The sequence below is a fragment of the Pipistrellus hanaki genome (assembly GCF_964339955.1).
Source record: "Pipistrellus hanaki genome assembly, chromosome: 4".
NCBI classification, from domain to species: Eukaryota; Metazoa; Chordata; class Mammalia; order Chiroptera; family Vespertilionidae; genus Pipistrellus; species Pipistrellus hanaki.
In genome coordinates, this window is record NC_140506.1 from 25,557,144 (window position 1) to 25,576,935 (window position 19,792).

At 56.0% G+C, this 19,792-nt stretch overlaps 1 protein-coding gene across 1 annotated transcript; it reads right to left on the minus strand.

Annotated features, from left to right (window-relative positions):
- Positions 1–986: 986 nt before the first annotated feature.
- Positions 987–15,945, minus strand: SLC6A19 (solute carrier family 6 member 19). The gene is made up of 12 exons (XM_084880440.1): positions 15,699–15,945; positions 10,864–11,004; positions 10,253–10,390; positions 9,205–9,386; positions 8,764–8,874; positions 8,310–8,422; positions 6,796–6,924; positions 6,544–6,700; positions 5,725–5,929; positions 5,453–5,612; positions 3,204–3,366; positions 987–2,992 (listed from the first exon to the last, which is right to left on the minus strand). Exons 1-12 carry the CDS (start codon positions 15,898–15,900, stop codon positions 2,789–2,791), a joined length of 1,905 nt encoding a protein of 634 aa, XP_084736566.1. The 5' UTR covers positions 15,901–15,945; the 3' UTR covers positions 987–2,788.
- Positions 15,946–19,792: the final 3,847 nt, after the last annotated feature.

Sequence of the window (19,792 nt, forward strand, 5' to 3'; positions counted from 1 at the left end):
CCAGTTAATTGCTAACTCAGCCAGGCCCCACTCTGGCATGCAGTCCCTCGCTGGCCCCCTCCCATCTTGTTTGCTCAGTGCTGCCAGCCCGCAGGTGCCACCACCAATGAACCATTTCCAACAAGGCCCCTGTTCCCTGCGGGGACACTCAGGGGCTCAAGACTGGGGCGCACTTGGCTGTCTTGATTGTGAGATAATCATCTAAGAAACACTACAGAGAGCCATGCACCCAGCTCCCCCAATGGCAACATCTTGCAAATATCTCATCAACAATGGGATGCCGATGTCCATATGTCAACCCAGGCCCTGTCCATCACCAGGGGGTCCCTCCTGTCTCTTTTTCATTTTCTAAATGTATTTTTATTGATTTCATAGAGGAAGGGAGAGGGAGAGAGAGATAGAAACATCAATGATAAGAGAGAACCATTGATTGGCTGCCTCCCACACATTACCCACTGGGGATCGAGCCCCCAACCAGGGCACATGCCCCTGGACCCAGAACCTTTCAGTCCACATGCCGACCCTCCATCCTCTGAGCAAACCAGCTAGGGCCGCTTCTGTCTCTTTTCCTGGCCACACCCACCATCCTTCCACTTCTACCCTCTCCCTAACCCCTGACACTTCTAATCTATAGTTGTCATTTCAACAATGTTATATAAATGGAATCACACAGTGGTGACCTTTGGGGTCAGGCTGGGGGTGGGGGAGGATGGGCTTCCTCCTCTTGGCCCTGCAGCTTCCCCCCACGCTTAGCACCCAGTGCCACCCTCAACATCCACTGCTGTCCTCAGGCAACAGGTGGGCAGGGTGACACCCACTGCACACAGGGCCACCCACCCACCACGCCTGTGCGCTGTGGACACCTGGCCATGGCTTCTACAGAGGAAGCCCTGGCAACAGAACCCCAGCTCTGCACCCTCCTTTCAAGTGACTCGGCTGTTCCCTCTGCTGATCACTCTACATTTGGATATCATTAGGCTGCAAATATGAAATACAATGGTTTATTTATATGCTTTATGATCATAAAACCTGCATGTTTGACCATTTGCAAAGATGGCACGTCTGTAAAATGAGGCATTCATCAGGGGACAGGAACTGATGGGTTTTGCCCACCCAGTCTCCCCTCTCCTGTATCCCCAGATGCTGATGAGTGTTTCCCAGCCAAGGGTCAGAAGAACTTCGTGAAGAGAAGGAGGTGAGTTCCCACAGAGGCCAGAGGCACTTGGGGGTGGGGTCCAGAGCGTCATGGTGCCCGTGGGCCTCCTGGGCAGGGATGCGCTATCGTGGCCAGGGATGGAGAGCTGTCGGCAGGCCTCCCATTCCACCTCTGGAGGTTTCTATCGATCATGATGGCCAGGTGATGGGCCACATAGGAGGCCTCTAGACACGCCAAGGTGTTAGGAGGTTCTCAGCCGGGCTTCGGGGCTGAAATCTGTTGCACAGGAATTGCTGGGAGAGGGGAGCGTGCGTGGAGCATCTCCCGCGGACGGATGGGACGTGGCAGCAGGTCCCACCCTCCACTCAGCTCTCCCATCCCTGCCCAGAGAACTCTCAGAAAGTCCACTTTAACTTCAACTTCCAGATGTTTCCATGGGAAATGGAAGTGGCTAGTTCATTGAAATAAACACCCAAGTGCCCAGTGACTTTGGCTGAGGTTGAATGTTGCGTACAGGACGGGAGGAGACCTTTCCTTCACTGAGTGGCCCCAAGCAGACGGTCTGGCAGGAACTCATGGTCCCTGACATTGCTCAGGACGTATGAGCTGTCCTCAACCTTAGTGACCAAGTCGAGTTACCCTGTAACCCATCTTTCCCAACATCAGGCTAAAAATTCACACAGCTAATGTCCTCTTAAAAAAACACAAAGGGTGTTTCTGCCTTAAATTATGCCAAGTTGAGTTTTATTTAACTGTCATCTATTCATGGCAGCCAGAAGCAATGATTAAATGGGTTAGTATTTATTAAGCTGAACATTGCCAAGACTCAGGACTCCCTGCCAGCTGGCGGACAGGCAGGTCTCACTGGCCGAGGGGCTGGAGCCTCTGGCAGCTGGGGCTCCTCCTCATGGGGTAAAATGGCAACCTTACGGCAGGAGCTCCTGGGTCACAGGGGGACAGCGAAGGGATGGGGCGGGGCAACAGGACTGTTCCAAGGAGCCAGGACAGCAACACATGCCCGTCTCCCATGGCCTCCCTGCTGTCGCTTTTGACAGACTTTCCCTCGGAAGGCGGGGCAGGACCTGAGCATAGGTCCCACCATATCCGTGATGCAGGGAATCAAGAGGATAGCTGGGCCCCACGTGGGAGACATGTATGCTGCAGGACAACATGCATACACACGCACACACACACACACACACACACACACACAAACAGAATACTATACATGTCACATGCATACCCACACATTTATAAATATACAACCAGCATGTGCAGACACATGTATTCACCAACACATATGTATATGCATATGTACACATCCTTACACACGTGCATATTTGTATGTATTTATACACACATGTGCAGGACATGTACACAAAAATCATATTGACACATACACAAAAGCGTGTGTGTACACATATGTGCACACATACCCATGTGCACATGACTTATACACATGTACACATATACACATAACACATGTATATGCATTATACACACTCTCACCTATGTGCATACACACGTGTGCACACTTGTATGATTACATGCATTTATGCTTGTATACATATACTCATGCGCACGCTCACACATGCATATGTACATGCACACATGCAGCCGTGGGCGGGGCACTCAATACTTCACGTCCCCATTTACGGAGGTCGTGGACATGGTGCTGACCAGCCCCTGGTGGCTTTCTTGCTTCTGGCAGCGGTTCCGGATGAGCTTGTAGATGGCAAAGCAAGGGATGGTGAGGCAGGGCACACCAGCAACGACAACCACCACGCCGTACGCCCAGCCTGGGTATGGGACCTTCTCAGATTTGGGAAATTCCGCCTGGGGAGAGAGCAGCCACATGGTGAACAGACATAGACAGCCAGCAAGGCCTCCTTCAGGGGCACATGACCCCTTCTCCCCAAGATTATCACCTCCTGGCCCTTGTGGGGGAGGGAAGGGAGACCTGAGGCTCCTCCCACACACACCTCCTCACAGGGGGCACGCCCCCCCGGCCCCCCCCCCCCCTGCCCAGCAGCTCCTGCAGGCTCACATAGGCAGGGTCCCAGACGCTATATATCAGCTCCTTATTGACGTTGATCACAAAGAAGAACAGGAAGATGACCAGCATGAGCAGCGGGCTGACCACTCGCCATGTGATTTGCCAGAAGATGTTGGGCTTGTGGCCAATCATAAACTCGATGTCCTTGTTGAACCTGGAAGCAGAGGCCAGAAGGGAGCCATCAGCTGGTGGACATCCATGCCACCAAAGTGGAGGGAGGGCCAGCCTCTCCGTACGGACACGCGATGCCATCCTATAGTGCTGCCCCTGCCTTTCGCCATCGCAGCTCTGGCCGCCCTCTGTGCCAAGGCTCGCTTCCCTGGGAAGCTGCCGGGCAGTGGTAGCCTGGTTGGAGGCCTCCGGAAACCTCCCTACGGAGCCACAGCCCAGGTGTTCCGACTTGTGGGCTCACACAGCCTGGGCAGCCACTTTTGCAAATAAGGGTCAACACTTCTGTTGAAATGGAGGAAGGAAGCTCAGCCCACGTCCTCAGCGGGGCAGTGGCCCTGACCTTGGAGGCCCTACCATCCCCTGCCCATGTTGTGCTGAACTCTCTTCTAGCACAAAAGTCTTTATTATCTATGGAAATCAGAACGGAGAGCTGACCAGGACCCCCGGGAGCCCACTTCTGGAAAAGGACAGGTGCCCAGGCCTTGTTCCCAGCAGGGTCTGGGAATGTGGTGACCAGTCTTTTCAGCTTGGGGCCATGCCTGGCTCTCAGCCTCCTGCTCATGTGGCCTCCTTGAGGCCGAGTTGCCTGGGACCCCCAGCAGTGAGTGTCTGACTTCAAAGTGTCCTTGGGCCAAAACCAGTTTGGTTCAGTGGATAGAGTGTCAGCCTGTGAACTGAAAGGTACCGGTTTAATTCCGGTCAAGAGAACGTACATTGGTTGCGAGCACATCCCCAGTGGGAGGTGTGCAGGATGCAGCTGGTGGATGCTTCTCTCCCATCGATGTTTCTAGCTCTCTCTCTCTCTCCCTTCCTCTCTGTAAAAAATCAATAAAATATATTTAAAAACAAACAAACAAAACAAAACAAAGTGTCCTTGGCCATTCGCAGAGGACAGGCACGCACCAGGCCAGTCGTGCCTGCTTCACATCAGCAGTACCCACATGACAACATCGTGCACTTCCATTTAAGCCATTTTCTGTCTGTCTGTCTGGCCTCTGGGCCTTTCTAGTGAGAGAGAGAGCTTTGCAGCCAGCCAGACACTCAAAGAAGGGGGCTGTGCAGCCCTTCCAGCCATGCTCTGGGCCAAATACTCCGGGTATCACTTCATTATCCTCCATGTAAGGGGTCCAGAAAATGGCACCACCTTCTTGACAGGAGATGGACTTTCCACAACATCAGAAATAAGACAACATGCACAAGCCGTTGGGGGTGGGGGATCCCACATTATGAATCCTGTTCTGCATCGCCATGACGTGTGTGTGTGTAAGGGCACACACGCAGGAGGCCTGACTCAGCCACACAATGCAAGCTGCCGGGTGGCAGTCAGGGAGCATGTGGAGGACTCACTGTGCCATAACCTCAGATGTGCCCGCAGCCAATGTACGATGTGCCCGCAACCAATGGCCATGGATCCCCAGTTGACATAAAACACCCAGCCCCTGGATCCAGGGGACACCCCCTTACCCACAGCGAGTATCCCGGTCCTGTCACTCCTCCATCTCTCCTCCCTGCATGCTCCACTGCCCTGGAGGCAGCTTCTGTGCCCCACAGGACACGGAGCACCCTCTCCTTATCTGGTCCCTCGGTCACGTCATGCCTACCAAGGGCTTCTGCTGTACCAGTGCTTCACCCCCATGCTTGGCAACTGTTTCCCTAGCTGATAATTTCTCTTTTGACTTTGCTTAGGACACGTGGGTTATAAATGTTTTTAAATCACATGGTCAGATCAGAGGTGCCAGTATTTTCATTTGTGAGGCTGTTTCCTCTTTCCCACCCCTGAGACTGTGCAGTCTTCTCTGGTCTGTGCTTACCCTTCTCCGCTAGGTCTGGGAGCACCTGGAAGCTGGAGGGGGTACAGTGTCAACTGCTGAGTGGGCATCCATCTGGGAGCCATCTCTTTTCTATCTCACCCATCCAGGTGCCAGACCCATGCCCATATCACACCAGTCCTTCAGGCCTGTGTTTGCACACCTGTGTTCCACCTGGAACTGGAGCCCACACAACCCATCCCAGGATGGGAGTTTCCTATGACTGTTGGAGATGGCCACATGCCTCGGTCTCCCTCCTACCTGTCCACGCCGTACACGTAGACCACAGCGAACATCTCGCAGAAGGCGATGATAAGCAGGGGGATGGAGCCGGCATAGCTGTCCAATAGGGTGAGCCAGTACTGGCCGGAGTTCAGAGTGAAGACAAAGGCGATGAGATACGACACCAAGCACATGATACCTGGGGGCAGAGAACAGCCGCTGTGGACAGAGCTCCCATTTGCGCCCCCAGCCATGGCCCCCGAGGCCAGTCCTCACCACCTGCCTGCCCAGCCAAGCCCTGGCCTGTATACCTGTGAGCACCTCCTTGGGCCACTTTTTGGGGAAGACTTTGAGGTCCTGTAGGGGCACGACCACGCCTTCCATGTTCCCAAACATGGAGGACAGGCCCAGGCAGAAGAGCATGATGAAGAAGAGCACGGACCACAGAGGGGATATGGGCATCTTGGTGATGGCCTCCGTGAAGACAATGAACGCCAGCCCCGTGCCCTCCACGCCCTGCATGGACAAGCAGAGTATCACCCACACAGGTCTCCCAGCCTCAGTCACACACATCCCTCTCCTTCCCTGCCAAACACTGGTCAGCTCTCCACAGGCCACGCCCTCACTGTGGAGAGCGTCTTGTGAAATAATGGTCATTGTCTCTTCAGCTCAACTATCTTTTTAAAAGCTGAACTGTGGTAAATAGACAGGAAGGGGATCCCATTTCCCAGCAGCAATCAGGGCCCAAGCTGTCTGGACAGACACCTGACAGCTATTCAGACTGCTGTGAGCTCATACAGGGCGCCACGCCCTCCACAGACAATTCCTGAGATGCACCCCCCACTCCCCCGGCCATGTTAAGAGCCCCCAAATGACTTCAACAGGACCTGCGTGATCTAAATAGCTGCCCTGAAGGTGTGGCCCATTGGTTGATTAGAGCCAGTGAGAGCAGGTGCAGAGCAGGTGTGTGACGGAAGGGACCCAGGGGTGCAAGCACTGGGGTGAGGCAGGAGGATCAGAGGCGGGCAGGATGGAGACAGACCCCCAGGAACTGAGATCTTAGGGGAGCTCAGTGTCCCTCAAGGGTGTCCCCTCCCCTGCCTTGCGCTGCCGCAGAGAGACTCGCTCACCTCTGACAGGAAAGAGTTCAAGTTGCAGGTCTGGAACTGCAGCTGGGCGAAGGCCGTGGGGTTAGAGTCATTGCACCACTTCTGTGTTTGCTCGAAGTTTCCCTCGGTGACAGAGCCTTCGGGCAAGTCAAACCCATTGATGAGTGTCAGGATATTCCTGGAAAGAAAAGAGAGTGAGGCTGGCATGGGCCCTGGGCGGCGCAGGCCTGGCAGGTTCCTCGGAGGTGGGTGCGGGCCAGGAGGAGCACTCACTGGTTTAAGCAGTTGTCATAGCGCTCTGTGGCTCGGAAGCCGATGATGGAGTAGACCACGGTGGCTGCGTACATGGATGTGAAGCCGTTGATGACGGACACGATCACCGAGTCCATCTCACAGTTGTTGCTGCAGATGAGAGTGGCGTCGGGTCACTGCAGGCCCAGACACCGTGCCCATGGCAGCACAGGCACGGAGCCTGCCCTGAGCCTGAGCTACTGGGGTGCTGCGGGAGAAGGGACAGAGGCCTCCCACCTGTCTTTTCCCACTGCACCCAGCAAGAGGTGACCAGAGGGCCATCCCCCAGCCAGTGGCCTTTACTCCTGCCCTTCTTACCACTTCACTGCAAGTTGGTGGTCTGAAGACCCCTGAAAGCCCTGGGAACTTCTAGAGCTTTCAGCATCCCAAAGCTGGGTGGAAAACCCTGTGCCAATCCCTGCCTGGTCAGCAGGTGCTCTGAGCCCAGAGGGTAGGCACTCAGCCTCATGCTGTTGGGACTGGCTAAGGTCTCACAGCCGCACCCCAAAAGCTTTGAGGAGGTGGCCTACCTCCCCCATCACCTCCTCTGCTCCCTATCCCACCGAAATCCCCTGCCCTCGCCTCCAAGTCCTGTCTCCTCCCAGCAGAGGGTTCCCATCTCCATCCAGAGCCTAAAGACTTTCCTGGCTCAATGTGTCCAAAACCCAACCCCCGACCTCCCCAACCCAACCCAGCAGCTCTCCCACTGGCCCCACTGTTAATGCTAATACATCCTTCTAGATGCTTCCAGCAGAAACCTAAACCCTCAGCTCTCAGAGAAATGCAAATAAAAGCACAGTAAGAGACCTAATCTCACCCACCAGGATGGAGAGACAAAAAGTCATATGGTAACAGGTGTGGAGAAATCAGGCCTCACCATTTCCCTGCTTGGCTCCCACCCTCTGGGACCACCTCCCACAGCCAGTGGCCAGCAGCCAGCAGGTACCAGCACTCACCCCTCCCTGCCTGAGTGCTCACACTGCACCTTCTGCACATGAGCCCATCCCATCGAGGACCCCCGCCTGGTCCCACACCCCTCCAGGGACCCCTCCTCCTGCTCATTTTGTTTGTTTCTCTAGGATGCCACAGGCACAGGTCTCAAGAGGACAGAACCCCATGCTCCATGCAGGGCACAGAGTAGGTGCTCTGTAAGTATTTGTGGAGATGAATTGATAACAATTTTCTTCCTCTGAAGACCCCTAAAGGCCCTTTCTGTGTGGGTGTTGGTCTGGGATGGACTATGGTGGCTGGGCATTTAGAGTCCTGGATGCTGAGGGGCAACCAGAAGGGCAATAGGGGATGGAGCGGAGCACACCAGGGCTCATCATCCCAAAGACCAAGGACCATGGGGAGCACAGTCAAAGCGTGAGGTACCTAGTGTGTGAAAATCTCCCAGATCCTAAGCCTGTCTTCCTGGCACGGAGCCCTGGACCCCATGATCCGGTGGGGCCAGAGGCAAGCCCTCTGCCCAGCCCACAACCCCTGTCCACACTCACTGGACGGAGTTGTAGCTGGAGAAAGAGATGAGGCCCCCGAAGGCCAACGAGAAGGAGTAGAAGACCTGGGCCCCCGCATCCAGCCAAGTCAGTGGGTTGGCCAGCTCCGTGATCTGCAGCCAAACAGAGACCCTTAGCTGGCACCCCAAGGATGAGGGGTCACAGGAAACCCAGGAGGTATGGCCCAAGGCAGAGATGTGAGCCTGGAGGCTGGTGACAGCTGAGGCTGCTGGGCAGTGGTCATAACAAACAACGCCCTCTAAAGGTGGTAACTGATAACTTGGAGGTGGTTGCCATCAATCCACACAGGGCCTCCCTCAAGCTCACAGGCCCAGCATGCATGCATTGAGGGGCCTGGGACTGGCCAGGGCTGGTCTCAGGTGGGGAGGCCCATCCCCCAGGGTGGACTCTCCCACAAGAACTGGAGCCCCAGGGTGGGCAGCGGGAGACTCACGTTGGGCTTGAAGAGGAAGACGATACCGTCGGTGGCTCCTTTTAGTGTCAGTCCCCGAATGAGGAAGATGGTCAGGACGACATAGGGCAGTGTCGAGGTGATGTACACAGCCTGGGGACAGGGCAGAAGTGGGATGAAGGGGAACACAGAACCTACAGTGAGAAAGGACCCTGGCTCTGTTCCTCCAGGCACCCCTCTGGCCCCAGCTCCCAGGGCAGGGAGATCTGACGTTTCCTATGGCTGTATTTGTAATGATGACTACTCGGTCCTCCTAGTCAGAGAACTACTGTGGATCACTCTTGCTACAGCTTTTTAAGCACAGGTTTGAGGACCATCCAAGCCAGCACTATGTCCCCAGGGCCAAGCTGGAGGCCTCTCCTGGACATGGGGTGGTGACCCTCAGAGCTGATTAAGGGGCAGCTCCCCAAGCCCAGCCCGCACCTTGCCGGTGGTCTCGATGCCACGGATGGTGCACACGTAGAGGACACACCAGGCACAGGTCAGGCAGAGCAGAACCCACCACTGCACAGAGCCCGAGTCGCTGATGGAGGTGGAGATGTTGAGGGTCTCTCTGTACCAGTAGTAGTCCACGGAAGAGCTGCGGGTGCACTCCTCCACATAGCCTGCAGGGGGCACTCACATCATCAGTGTGGGTCATAGGGAACCCCGGAGGAGGATGGGGAACATGGCAATGCTGTGCTCCCAACTCACTGATACCAGGAACATAGTGCACACAGACATGCATGTACATACCCACACAGACACATGTGCATGTATACAAGCATAACTGCATGTGTGCATGCACACGTACACACCCACACAGACATGCACGTGTGCATGCATCTGAGCATACCTTCACACATTTGCACATGCACACATGTATACATACTCATAAGACACATATGTACCCATTGGCATACCTGAATGTAAACATGTGCATATATGTGTGCACACAGAAGTGTGAGCACAGTAGACATACACATGTGCGTGCGCGCGCGCGCACACACACACACACACACACACACCATGCACTGACCACTTTCTGCTTATTGAACCCATGCTTACAGATCGGGCAAATGTGTGCAAGCTGTGGAGCTGAGCACACAGCCTGTGTCCCACAGAGGCCCCAGGCAGAGATGTGAGCCTGGAGTCTGGTGACAGCTGAGGGGATCCCAAAAAGTCCCTGGGGAATGTGGTGGGAAGGGATAGTGGAGAATCAGGCCTCCCCTGTGAGAGGTCAGGGAGCAGCAGGTCCCTCCCTCCTTTCCTTCATTATAATCTTGGCCCGCACCACCTCCTGAGGGCTTTTCTCTGGCACAGCGATTTTTAAAAATTCCCTGTTGCCGTAAATGTGCTCCGATTTTTGCATTTGAGGAAATCAAGGGGTGACTACTCATGAACTCTGTCTGTATGCTCAAAGATGCACATGCTCTCGCACCACCAGCCACCCTGTCCTCTTACCCCTGACCCCACCCTGCCCTGGACACACCTGTCAGGTTGTCGTTGAGCGGGCACGTGCTCCAAGGGAGGGGATCCTGGAAGGAGTTGAAGAAGTACCACATGACCCAGGCGATGATGGTGTTGTAGTAGAGGCCCACCATGAAGGACACAAACATGGACGCGATCCCTGGGGGACAATCAACACTGCTGGGGACACCACTAGGCAGTACCACTGGGGGGCCCCACTGGGGTCTGGGCACTGTTAGCAGGAAGGGATTGTGCTGGGGAACCCCTTGAGGACTCAGTGTGAATAGACTCAGGGTTCCAGAAAACAGAGTGGTGGTCTTCAGGTGCTTGCTGAGCCCTCCTGTAGGCAGCACGGGGGACTCAACTCTTCCCACCTATACACATTCCCAGGCCTGAGCACCCGGGATTTAGGATAGCCTCTGCTGCCCAGCTGGCTTTAGTGGCCAGGCATGATCCTAGCCTGGACCCTGCCACCTACACTTCTGTGAGATGCTAAGGAAGGGCTTGCAGAGGGTTGCGGGGGGGGGGGGGGGGATGAGTCCATTGGAGACAGGCAAAAGGAGAGGAGGAAGCATGCTTGCTGCCCATATTGGGGCCTGGCAGGGGTCCCACCCGCTGGGCCCAGACACGCACCTATGCCCTTCAGGGCTGGGTGGATAGAGCTCCAGACGCCCACGCTGCCCTTGCGCAGTCGCTGCCCGATGGCGAACTCCAGGTACAGCAAGGGGACGCCCTCCACCACCAGCAGGATGAGGAACGGGATCATGAATGCTCCTGGTGGGGGAAAGGCATCCGTGTATCAGGTTACGCACGCCAGGTGGCCAAGGGCCGGCTCTGGAGACACAGGTGTTGGTAGAAAGTACCTGCAGAGCCCAAACCGGTTTGGCTCAGTGGATAGAGCATCGGTCTGTGGACTGAAAGGTCCCAGGTTCGATTCCGGTCAAGGGCATGTACCTTGGTTGCGGGCACATCCCCAATAGGAGGTGTGCAGGAGGCAGCTGATCGATGATTCTCTCTCATTGATGTTTCTAACTCTCTATCCCTCTCTCTTCCTCTCTGTAAAAAAATCAATAAAATATGTTATAAAAAAAGAAAAAAAAGAAAGTGCCTACAGATTTTGCCCACAAATACAGACTTAGAACCACACCCTCACATGCACCACTCATGACGGCCATCAGCACTGTCTTATGGGGGATGCTTCATGCCATCATGACAGTGGCCAGCTTGTCTACTGTCCCTCCAAGACCGTGCTTGTCCTACAGGGTGAGCATATGACAGCTCCTGGGGAAGTAAGGAAGGTGTCCACATGCTGGGAGGAGCAGGGGGAGGTCAGAGGGAGCCCTTTTGGGGCTCAAAATCCAACAAGAAGACATGGGCAGCACATGGAACCTTCATTCAAAGTGATGGTGAGCTCAGTGTGACAATGAGATGAAAAGCAGAGAGCAGCAGTGATGATCCCCTTGCTGGATCTCCTGCAGGAGAGGAGGGGGGAGTTACCCTGGGTCTAGGGTGCCACTGGGGCTGCAGGCTCACTGGGTTGACGTATCAGTGAGGGTAAAGTGAAAATAAGAAAAGATTTGCCTCTTTACTGTTTTCCCAGAAGTTTGATGTGAATGTCTTTTGGGCAAAACTATTGAGAAAAACAAAGTCCATGGCTCTCAGATACCCTTTGATCCCATCCCTTCTTCCTGAAGTCACTTTTACCCGCAGGTCCCACTGCCCCTCCATCTCCATCAGGAAACTCCTATTCGTCCCTGAAAACCCCACTTGGATGCTCGCTCCTCAGGAAGCCTCTGCTGCCTGCGCTCCTGGCAGCTCCTCCCGGCAGCTCCTCTAGGTGTAACGTGGTGGGCAGGCACCTGACACGCCTGTCTGCCTGCAGTCCTGTGTGTGCTCTTGCACACTGATGGACACACACACACAGAGGCAGAGACGGGAGGGACAAGGCAAGGTGTAAAGGTCCCGCAGAAGAAAAAAACACTAGCATAGAAATGCAACTTCCTTGGCCCTAGCCAGGTAGTTCAGTTGGTTAGAGCATCATCCTGGTACCTCAATATTGGGGTTCAATCCCCAGTCAGGGCACATGCAAGAATCAACCAATGAATGCATAAATAAGTAGAACAATAAGTCAATGTTCTCTCTCTCTCTCAAAATAAAAATAAGCTAAAATAAAGAGATGCAACTTTATCTTTGAGAATTTAGGAAGCAGGTGGAGAAGGGAAAAGAGGGACGGCTGGGTAGGGGCAGCTGCTGTCTTCACCGGCAGGGTCTAAGGCTTTCCTGCATCTCTCTCCCTGCAGGTGGTGTGTGGCACAAAGGAAAAGCTTGAGGACTATTTGCTGACCGGGTGCAGGGCCAGGACCAGGGACCAGGCTGGAAAGGCACATGGGTGGCCCAGTGTTGAGCAGACAGCATGGTCCTTGGGCTGCGCTGCTTCCTAGTTGTCCCTGCCCCACCCCCACACTGAGCTCCATCCACCTAAAAAGGGGTGAGAAATATGCCTGTGTCAGGTGACAGCACTGGGACAGACACGTGGTGCATTCACGCGGAGAACAGAGGTTGTGGGCTGATGTGTGGTGAATGCAATTCCCCTGGACAAGCTCCTGGGCCTGGGGCTGGTGCCGAACTCTTGGCGGTAGACCATCTGGTCACAGAGACCCAGATGTTTGTGGCCAACTCAGGGAGCAGGGTGAGTGCTGACTCTGACCAAGTCCCCTGGTTTCAATTTCCTGCATGCCCCCCACTTCTAGGTCTGCAAAGCTCACAGCTCGACAGAGCAGTTCTGCAGTGCAGCCCTTGGATCAGAACTCTCCAGCACCTCCCATTTTAGGGGGGAGCCTCAAGGCCCAGAAGGTGCACACGAGAGTAAACAGGGCCAGGACACAGATGGTCATATTCACTCAACTCAGGGCTGGCTTTTGAAACCTTTGAGATACCCGTTTTCAGAAAAAAGGCCCGTGAACCCACCTGTCCCAGCGCCCACACTGGGGCCCTGGGGCCCCCAGCTCCTCTCGCTGTTCCCTGAAGGCTGAATGAGGAGAGGCACTGGCCTCTCCCCCGGGCTGCCCCCGCCACCTGATTCAGTCCTCACTGACCCATCGAGAGACACATGACACGTGCCCATTTCCTCTGAGTGGTGGCAAGACGGACTCTGCCGAGGTGACTTCACCCTGCTGCTTGCTGACAGCAGATGCACAACACGGAGAAAAGAGAACTAGGCGGAGGCAGCTGAGGTGACACAGGCAGAGGACACGGCCCACCTGGTGCCCCATGTACCTGCCCTTTGGTCACAGAGATGCCCCATCCGAGATCTAGAAGGTGGGGCCCTCACGTGACAACACATCTCAATGCAGGCTTTGTGTGCACACCCACATGCACACGGCCACCACCCCACTCAACGTGGCAATGTGCTGCAGATGCTGCTCTAGGTCATGAGGGGAAGGGTCTCCCCTGTAGCTTTCTCTACTTTTCTGCTTTTTTTTCCCCCCATAATATAAAGTTAAACACAAAGTAAATGATTATTTGTTTTTACTTTTCAAATTACCCAAAACTCTTATAAATAATTGAAGAAAAACTAAGTTTTCATCAAACCAGGACTGGTTCTCAGAGTCCTCAGATCCTTCATTTTCTCTCCAAGTTTCCCAATCACTCCCTCACTGGAGATCTGGGGCTACAGGCTTGGGAAATGCCACCGGGAAGGGTCACCTGCCACACCCTGTCATTGTCCTCAGCAATTTTCTCCTGCTGTTGGCTTCTTATCACTGTCCTCAGCAATTGTCTCCTGGGTTTGGGGGGTTATCAGTATCCTCAGCAATTGTCTCCCAGGCTTGGGGGGTTATCACTGTCCTCAATGGTTGTCTGTCCACTCAGCAGGACCAGGGGTGAGGTGGGACAGCTCCTTCTCATCCACAGTGTCTGGAGGCAGTGTCCCTGCATTACCCCTCAGACTCACGGTGAGTGTGTGCTGCACCCCAGGGGTGAACACTTCTCAGTCTCAGCCCTTCCCTCCCCGTCAGACTCTTCCCTTTGGAACTAAGGAAATGCTGCAGGTGTTGCCAGAACCCTGGCCCGGGCAGCCCTGGTGGGGGTGGGGAAATGACCAGGACCTTCCAGAGGGAAGAGGTAGCTGACTTCTAGGACTAAGTGATTCTACTGCGGGGCCATCCCACAGACTCCCAGGGTTCCATTCACCCCTCCACCGTGCAGAGGTGACTCATAAGACTATCTGGAAAGCACAGGATGAGCCCCAGGTGTAAAGACAGAGCCTCCCAGACATTCAGAAGCTTCATTTTGGGCCATGGAAAGGGGGGTGGGTCACAAAGGTGGCCTGGGAACAACCGTAAAGCTTTCTTTTCTGCCACAAAGCCTGGTGAGAGCCGGCAGGTTCTTCAGAGTAAGAACAAACTCACATCACTAGAGAGGATTTGTGCTTTGAGAGGAGGGTATTCAGAAGCCCGCAGCAGCAGAAGCATCCTCAGAGCGTCCAGCCAGCTCTGCAGAGCCTGTTCCTCGGGGAGCACAGCGCCGGCCTGGACCTTCTCTCAGAGCAAGCACAGCTGTTCCCCTTCCTGCCACAGAGCTCCTGGCAGCAGCTCCCCTCCCAGGCTGGGGCCCAGGGGAGACAGAAGCCACAGGTGCATGGGGGCTGATGGGACCACAGGTGTGATCTCCATCCCTGAAGCCTGTTGACACCAGGAGGGTGGGTGGAAGGACAAAAGCATGGGGACTGAGACCCAGCAGCCCCAAGGCGGTCTCTGCAGCTGGGGGAGAGGGAGTGGCCTCAGCCCAGGGGAAGGAGACCCCTAGGCCACAGGCAAAGCTCCAGAGACGTCTGGAGACAGCAGGACTGGCTGAGGCAGTGTTCCCTGGGGGATGCAGCCTTCCTACCTCTGATTAGGAGCCTGCCTGCCTGTTTCTCTGTGGGTCACCCACTCCAGGCCCAGCTCCCTCCTCTGTCCCTCAGGGAATGTGGAACCCAGTGCCATAATGTATTTCAAAGGAGGGCTGGCCTTACTGTCCCTCCTGCTGGCACCATCCACCCTCACAGAAGGGGCTCCATCCAGAGGAGCACCTGGTCCCTCTCTGTCCCTCCCCCCACCAGCAGGTCAGGCCTGTTCTCTGGGGGCCGGTCAGGGCTTCTGGGTCCTGGAGCAAGGGTGGCCTCCACTGACACAGCACTTGGGCGTGTGGGACAGCACTGGACCTCCCTCACCAACTTGGGCGAACGGGAGCAGAGTGAACATGTCGGCACCTGAGCCCATGCTCCAGCCCGGCCCTCTGCCCAGCCTGCTCTCGGTGCCAACATGGGGCTCGAGCGGACCAGTGAAGGGGTGGAGGGTACACACCTGTGCTGTCCTGCCCCAGCCCTTTGCCCTGAAACTTCTCCCCTCTATGAACGGGGTGCTGGGGTCCTTAGGACGCCAATATTGTTTGCCTGGACCCCCAACCTGCCCTCCTGCCCGGCCTACCTCCGCCATGGCTCTGGCACAAGTAGGGGAAGCGCCAGACGTTGCCCAGGCCCACGCAGAAGCCCACGCAGGTGAGCATGTACTGGGCCTTGTTGTCCCACTTGGGCCGCGAGCTGGCCTCCTCCTTCTCGAGGACCTCCAGTTGCCCCAGGGAGGGGATTCGGTCTTCCAGGCCCGGGTTGGGCAGCACAAGCCTCACCATGGTGATCACAGGTAGGTCCCTCTTGGCAGGACAGGACAGGAGCTGGAGGTCGAGTGGACACAGCCAGAGCCCCAGCACTTTATAGGGAACCTTTGGCACCTCACCCCAAGCACCTAGGCTGAAAGGAAGCGTCAGCAGATCCGAAGGGTGAGTCCACGGGACTGTTAATGCCTTATCTGCAGTGGCGCTGGCCGACCCTTTGAGGCTCTCAGCTGGCACCGGCCAGCCCCTCCCCCTGTGCAAACACAGAGTCCCGGGCACAGAGGAGCCGCCCCCACCCCCGCATGGGCTCAGATAGCCAGGCTCCCAGGGAGGAGGAGCCCAGGGCAAAAGGCCCCATCCATGGCCCTGCCTGGACCTTCGAAGCCCCCTACTCCCCACCAGTCATACACTCCCACCTGCGGGAGGCTGCCAGAGGGATCCTCTCTCCGCAGCTCTCTCTGCCAACAGGCTGGGTGCTGGGGCACCCCCATCCTGCCCCCCTCCAGTCCAGAAACATGAGTTGGAGCTCTGGACCCCGGGACCAGCCACTGCCCTGGTCACACTTGGCTCTAAATAGCTACTCAGAGAGGCCGGTGCCCAGAGCCCTGTGGATGTGGCCCCTCAGGATGCTCTTCCCATGCGCTCTCCCTGGGCTCTGGGAGTGCACCGTCCCCAGCCACTGAGCAGCCTCCAGGCCTCTCCACCAGTGCAGGGCTTCTGTCCTTCCACCAACTGACCAGCTGCCTCCTGCACTCCCCCAGCTGGGGATCAAGCCCCAAACCTGAGCATGTGCCCTGACCAGGAATGGAACCGGCAACATTTGTGTGCACAGGACACTACTTAACCAACTGAGCCACACCGGCCGGGCCAAAACCAGGGCTTTTGAGCACAGTTCCCAGTTCAGGGAGTGAGGTGGGGGTGTGCCTCCAAGCTCTGGCCCCCTCATCCCCACCTGAGATCCCGAGCTCAGTGATTTCCCCCTCCCCCACAGAACCTTCCCAGGGGCTAGTGACCACCGGACAGTCATCCCTCGGCTGGACTTTCCTTCAGGGACGGCCTTCCCACCAGCCTGTGTCCAGCCTTCCGGTCAGTGCTCTGCGAGCCCTTCCTGGCAGTCTGTGCCCGCTGACCGCCCACCCCACCCTCACTCCCGGCGGCCTTCCTAGAAGGATGGGTGTGTCCTTCTGTCTCTGTGTAGCTGTCATCTGTGGTCCTCGCCACTGGATGGTAACGATGCCCTGACCCCGCTTAACTGGTTCACACCGAGCTTACCAAACAATCCAGGAAGGCGGGTGGGGGTCATTAGGCACAAGTGAAGTCAGGAGCCTGACCTTTGACCTCATGGAGGGGGGAGACTGGGAAAGGGTGGAGGCTGGAAAGAAGAGATCCATCCGGTTTGCTCTCGGGGACATCTGGCTCCTGACAGGGGCAGGGGAGCAGGAGAGAGGTGCACCCGGCTGGCCAGGCCTGGGGTGGGGGTTGGGGGAGGGCTGTCTGGACCCCGAGGACCAGCAAGGGGGAGGAATGAGGTGGGGTTCTGTCCTAGACATGTCCACAGGAGACAGGCACGGAGCCAGGTGCTGGGTGGAGGGTGAATGTCTAGCTTCACCAGTGGGTTCTTCTGGCCACTCCCTCGCAGAGGAAGCCTGAGTGGCAGGAACTGGACTTGGACCCACATTCCTAGAGTTGCAGCCTCCGAGAGTCCCAACCCCACCTGCTCGAGGGCCCTGAGGCTCTTTCCTAAGCTGTGAGACACGTTATACAACCAACTCCACAGCAATTTTCCTAGAAAATATTCAGAAATGGTGCCTGGCAGACTGAAGGCCAGGAGCCAAGTGCTGACCCTGAGAAGCTGGGGTCTCGGGATCTTGCTGACACGGATGAAGGGGTCTGGGACTGACCCAGTCAGGGTTCCAGAGGCGCTTGGGTCCTCCACGGCCCTGGGTGAGGGTCTGGGCGGAGGGCTGAGAAGGCAGGCACCTCTGCGATGGCGCCGTGGACTCACGGGGCTGCAAGCGGCCTCTGTGGTCTGAGCATGCTGATATGTAGGGCAGATTCGGGGTACGGGGCTCACAGGAGAGGGAAAGAGAAAGGGAGATATGCCGGTCAGGACACAGAGCAGGACGCTCTTGCAGCCTGGTGAGGGCATGGCATCCCCTGTTCCTCCTGCTCCAAACCTCCATCCTGTTTCTCCAAAGGGAAGGCTCGGGGCTGGCATTTGACCTGCCAGGACCCATAACCCCCTTTGGAAGGTCCGACCTTGCACCCCAGGCCCATGCCTGCTTCCCCTGCCTGGAGCCATCTTCCCACGGTGTCTGCCAGTTCTTCCTTCCACCTTCAAGTCATAGTGTAGCCACCATGGGGCCACCCTGGTACTCTCTTAACACGCAGCCTAACCTCTGCTCCCTACTCCACTGAACTCTGCTTTTCCTTCGAACACGCTGTGAAGGTGACTCAGTTACTTGGCTACTTGCTTACAGGCTCTCCTTCCTATAAGGCTGTGAGGGCCATGGGGTGAAGAGAGGGTGGGAGAATGTGAGGGCCACGGGGGTGGGGTGTCTCTGACTCCTGATAATGCCCCTCTTGTGTCTGAGACCTCGGAAATACTCGGTTGATTTGGACCAGGGAGGGTTCCTGCAGCTGGAGGCTGGTGGTGCCCTTCCTGGATGGCAGGTCCAGGCAGGCAGGGAACAGATGCCTCCGTCCTGAGGAGGAGAGAATGCTCCATGACGTGGCTGGCCTGCCAGCCAGACGTGGGCCCGGACAGAGACTGTTCCCCAAACTCCTCAGAGATGACAGCAGTAGAGGCTTTCCCTCGGCCCTAGGCCAGCCATGGTCCTGACCCAGCCAAGCATGGAAGAACGGTTCCATGCCTGGGATGGGTCACACTCCCTTATCCTGCCCACCCTGCCTGCTCTTCGTATTTCTCTGGCACCTGCCAAGCAGTGTGGAGGTTGTCCTCCTAAGATATGCTTTCTATGGAAGTGTCTCTTAATAAGCTCTGTTAGTTGCCAAACTGGAGAGGTCACTGGAGTAAATTGTGGAAAGTTACATTGTCCACGATGAAGACACAGAGTGGGTCTCCTGGTGAGGATCTTCTCAGGAGGCACACCCATCCGAAGGCATCTGCAGCCGGAGGCCATCTCCTCATCCTGTCTCCTCAGCCACGCCTGACATGCCAGGATTGTATTGCAAAAGAAAAACATGCTCCATCGAGAACACTGGAGGTGAACACTAACAGCTCTCTCCTTGGTCTGTAGTTCTATAAATAGGTAAGCATATGCTTGTGCAGGGCCCCTGGGATGGCGTGCCACAGCTCACGTATTGTTCTACTGCTTCGGGCAGTAGCCAGTGTGGGCCACTGTCTCCAAAGCCTCTGTGAGATCTGTCCTTGTCTCTGGCACACGCATGTCGTATTCCCGGTAGAACCGCTCCTCCTCAGGGTGCACGTGCCCAACTGGAAGGGATGCTGCCATGGCCTGCAAGAGGGGTTGGGCCAGTTACCCGCTTCCCCAGGGAGGCCCCACACCCTTGCCAGCTTGGTGTCCTTGCTTAGTTTCCCTGTGGCCATTGTGCCAGTGCTAAATAGTCACCTGTGGGTTTTGTTTTGTTCTGTTTTAGTGTTTTTTTGGAGAGTCCTCACCCAAGGATACTTTTTTCCATTGATTTTTGGAGGGTGGGGGGAGGAGAGAGAGAGAGAGAGAGAGAGAGAGAGAGAGAGAGAGAGAGAGAGAGAGAGAGAGAGAGAACCGACTTGAATGAGACACATCAATTGGCTGCCTGGTGTATTTGCCCCTACCAAAGCTGGGGAACCTGCAACTGAGGTACATGCCCTCGACCCACAACCTTTGGGTCCAAGGATCAACACTATAACCACTGAGCCAAACCAGCTAGGGCAATCATCTGTGGT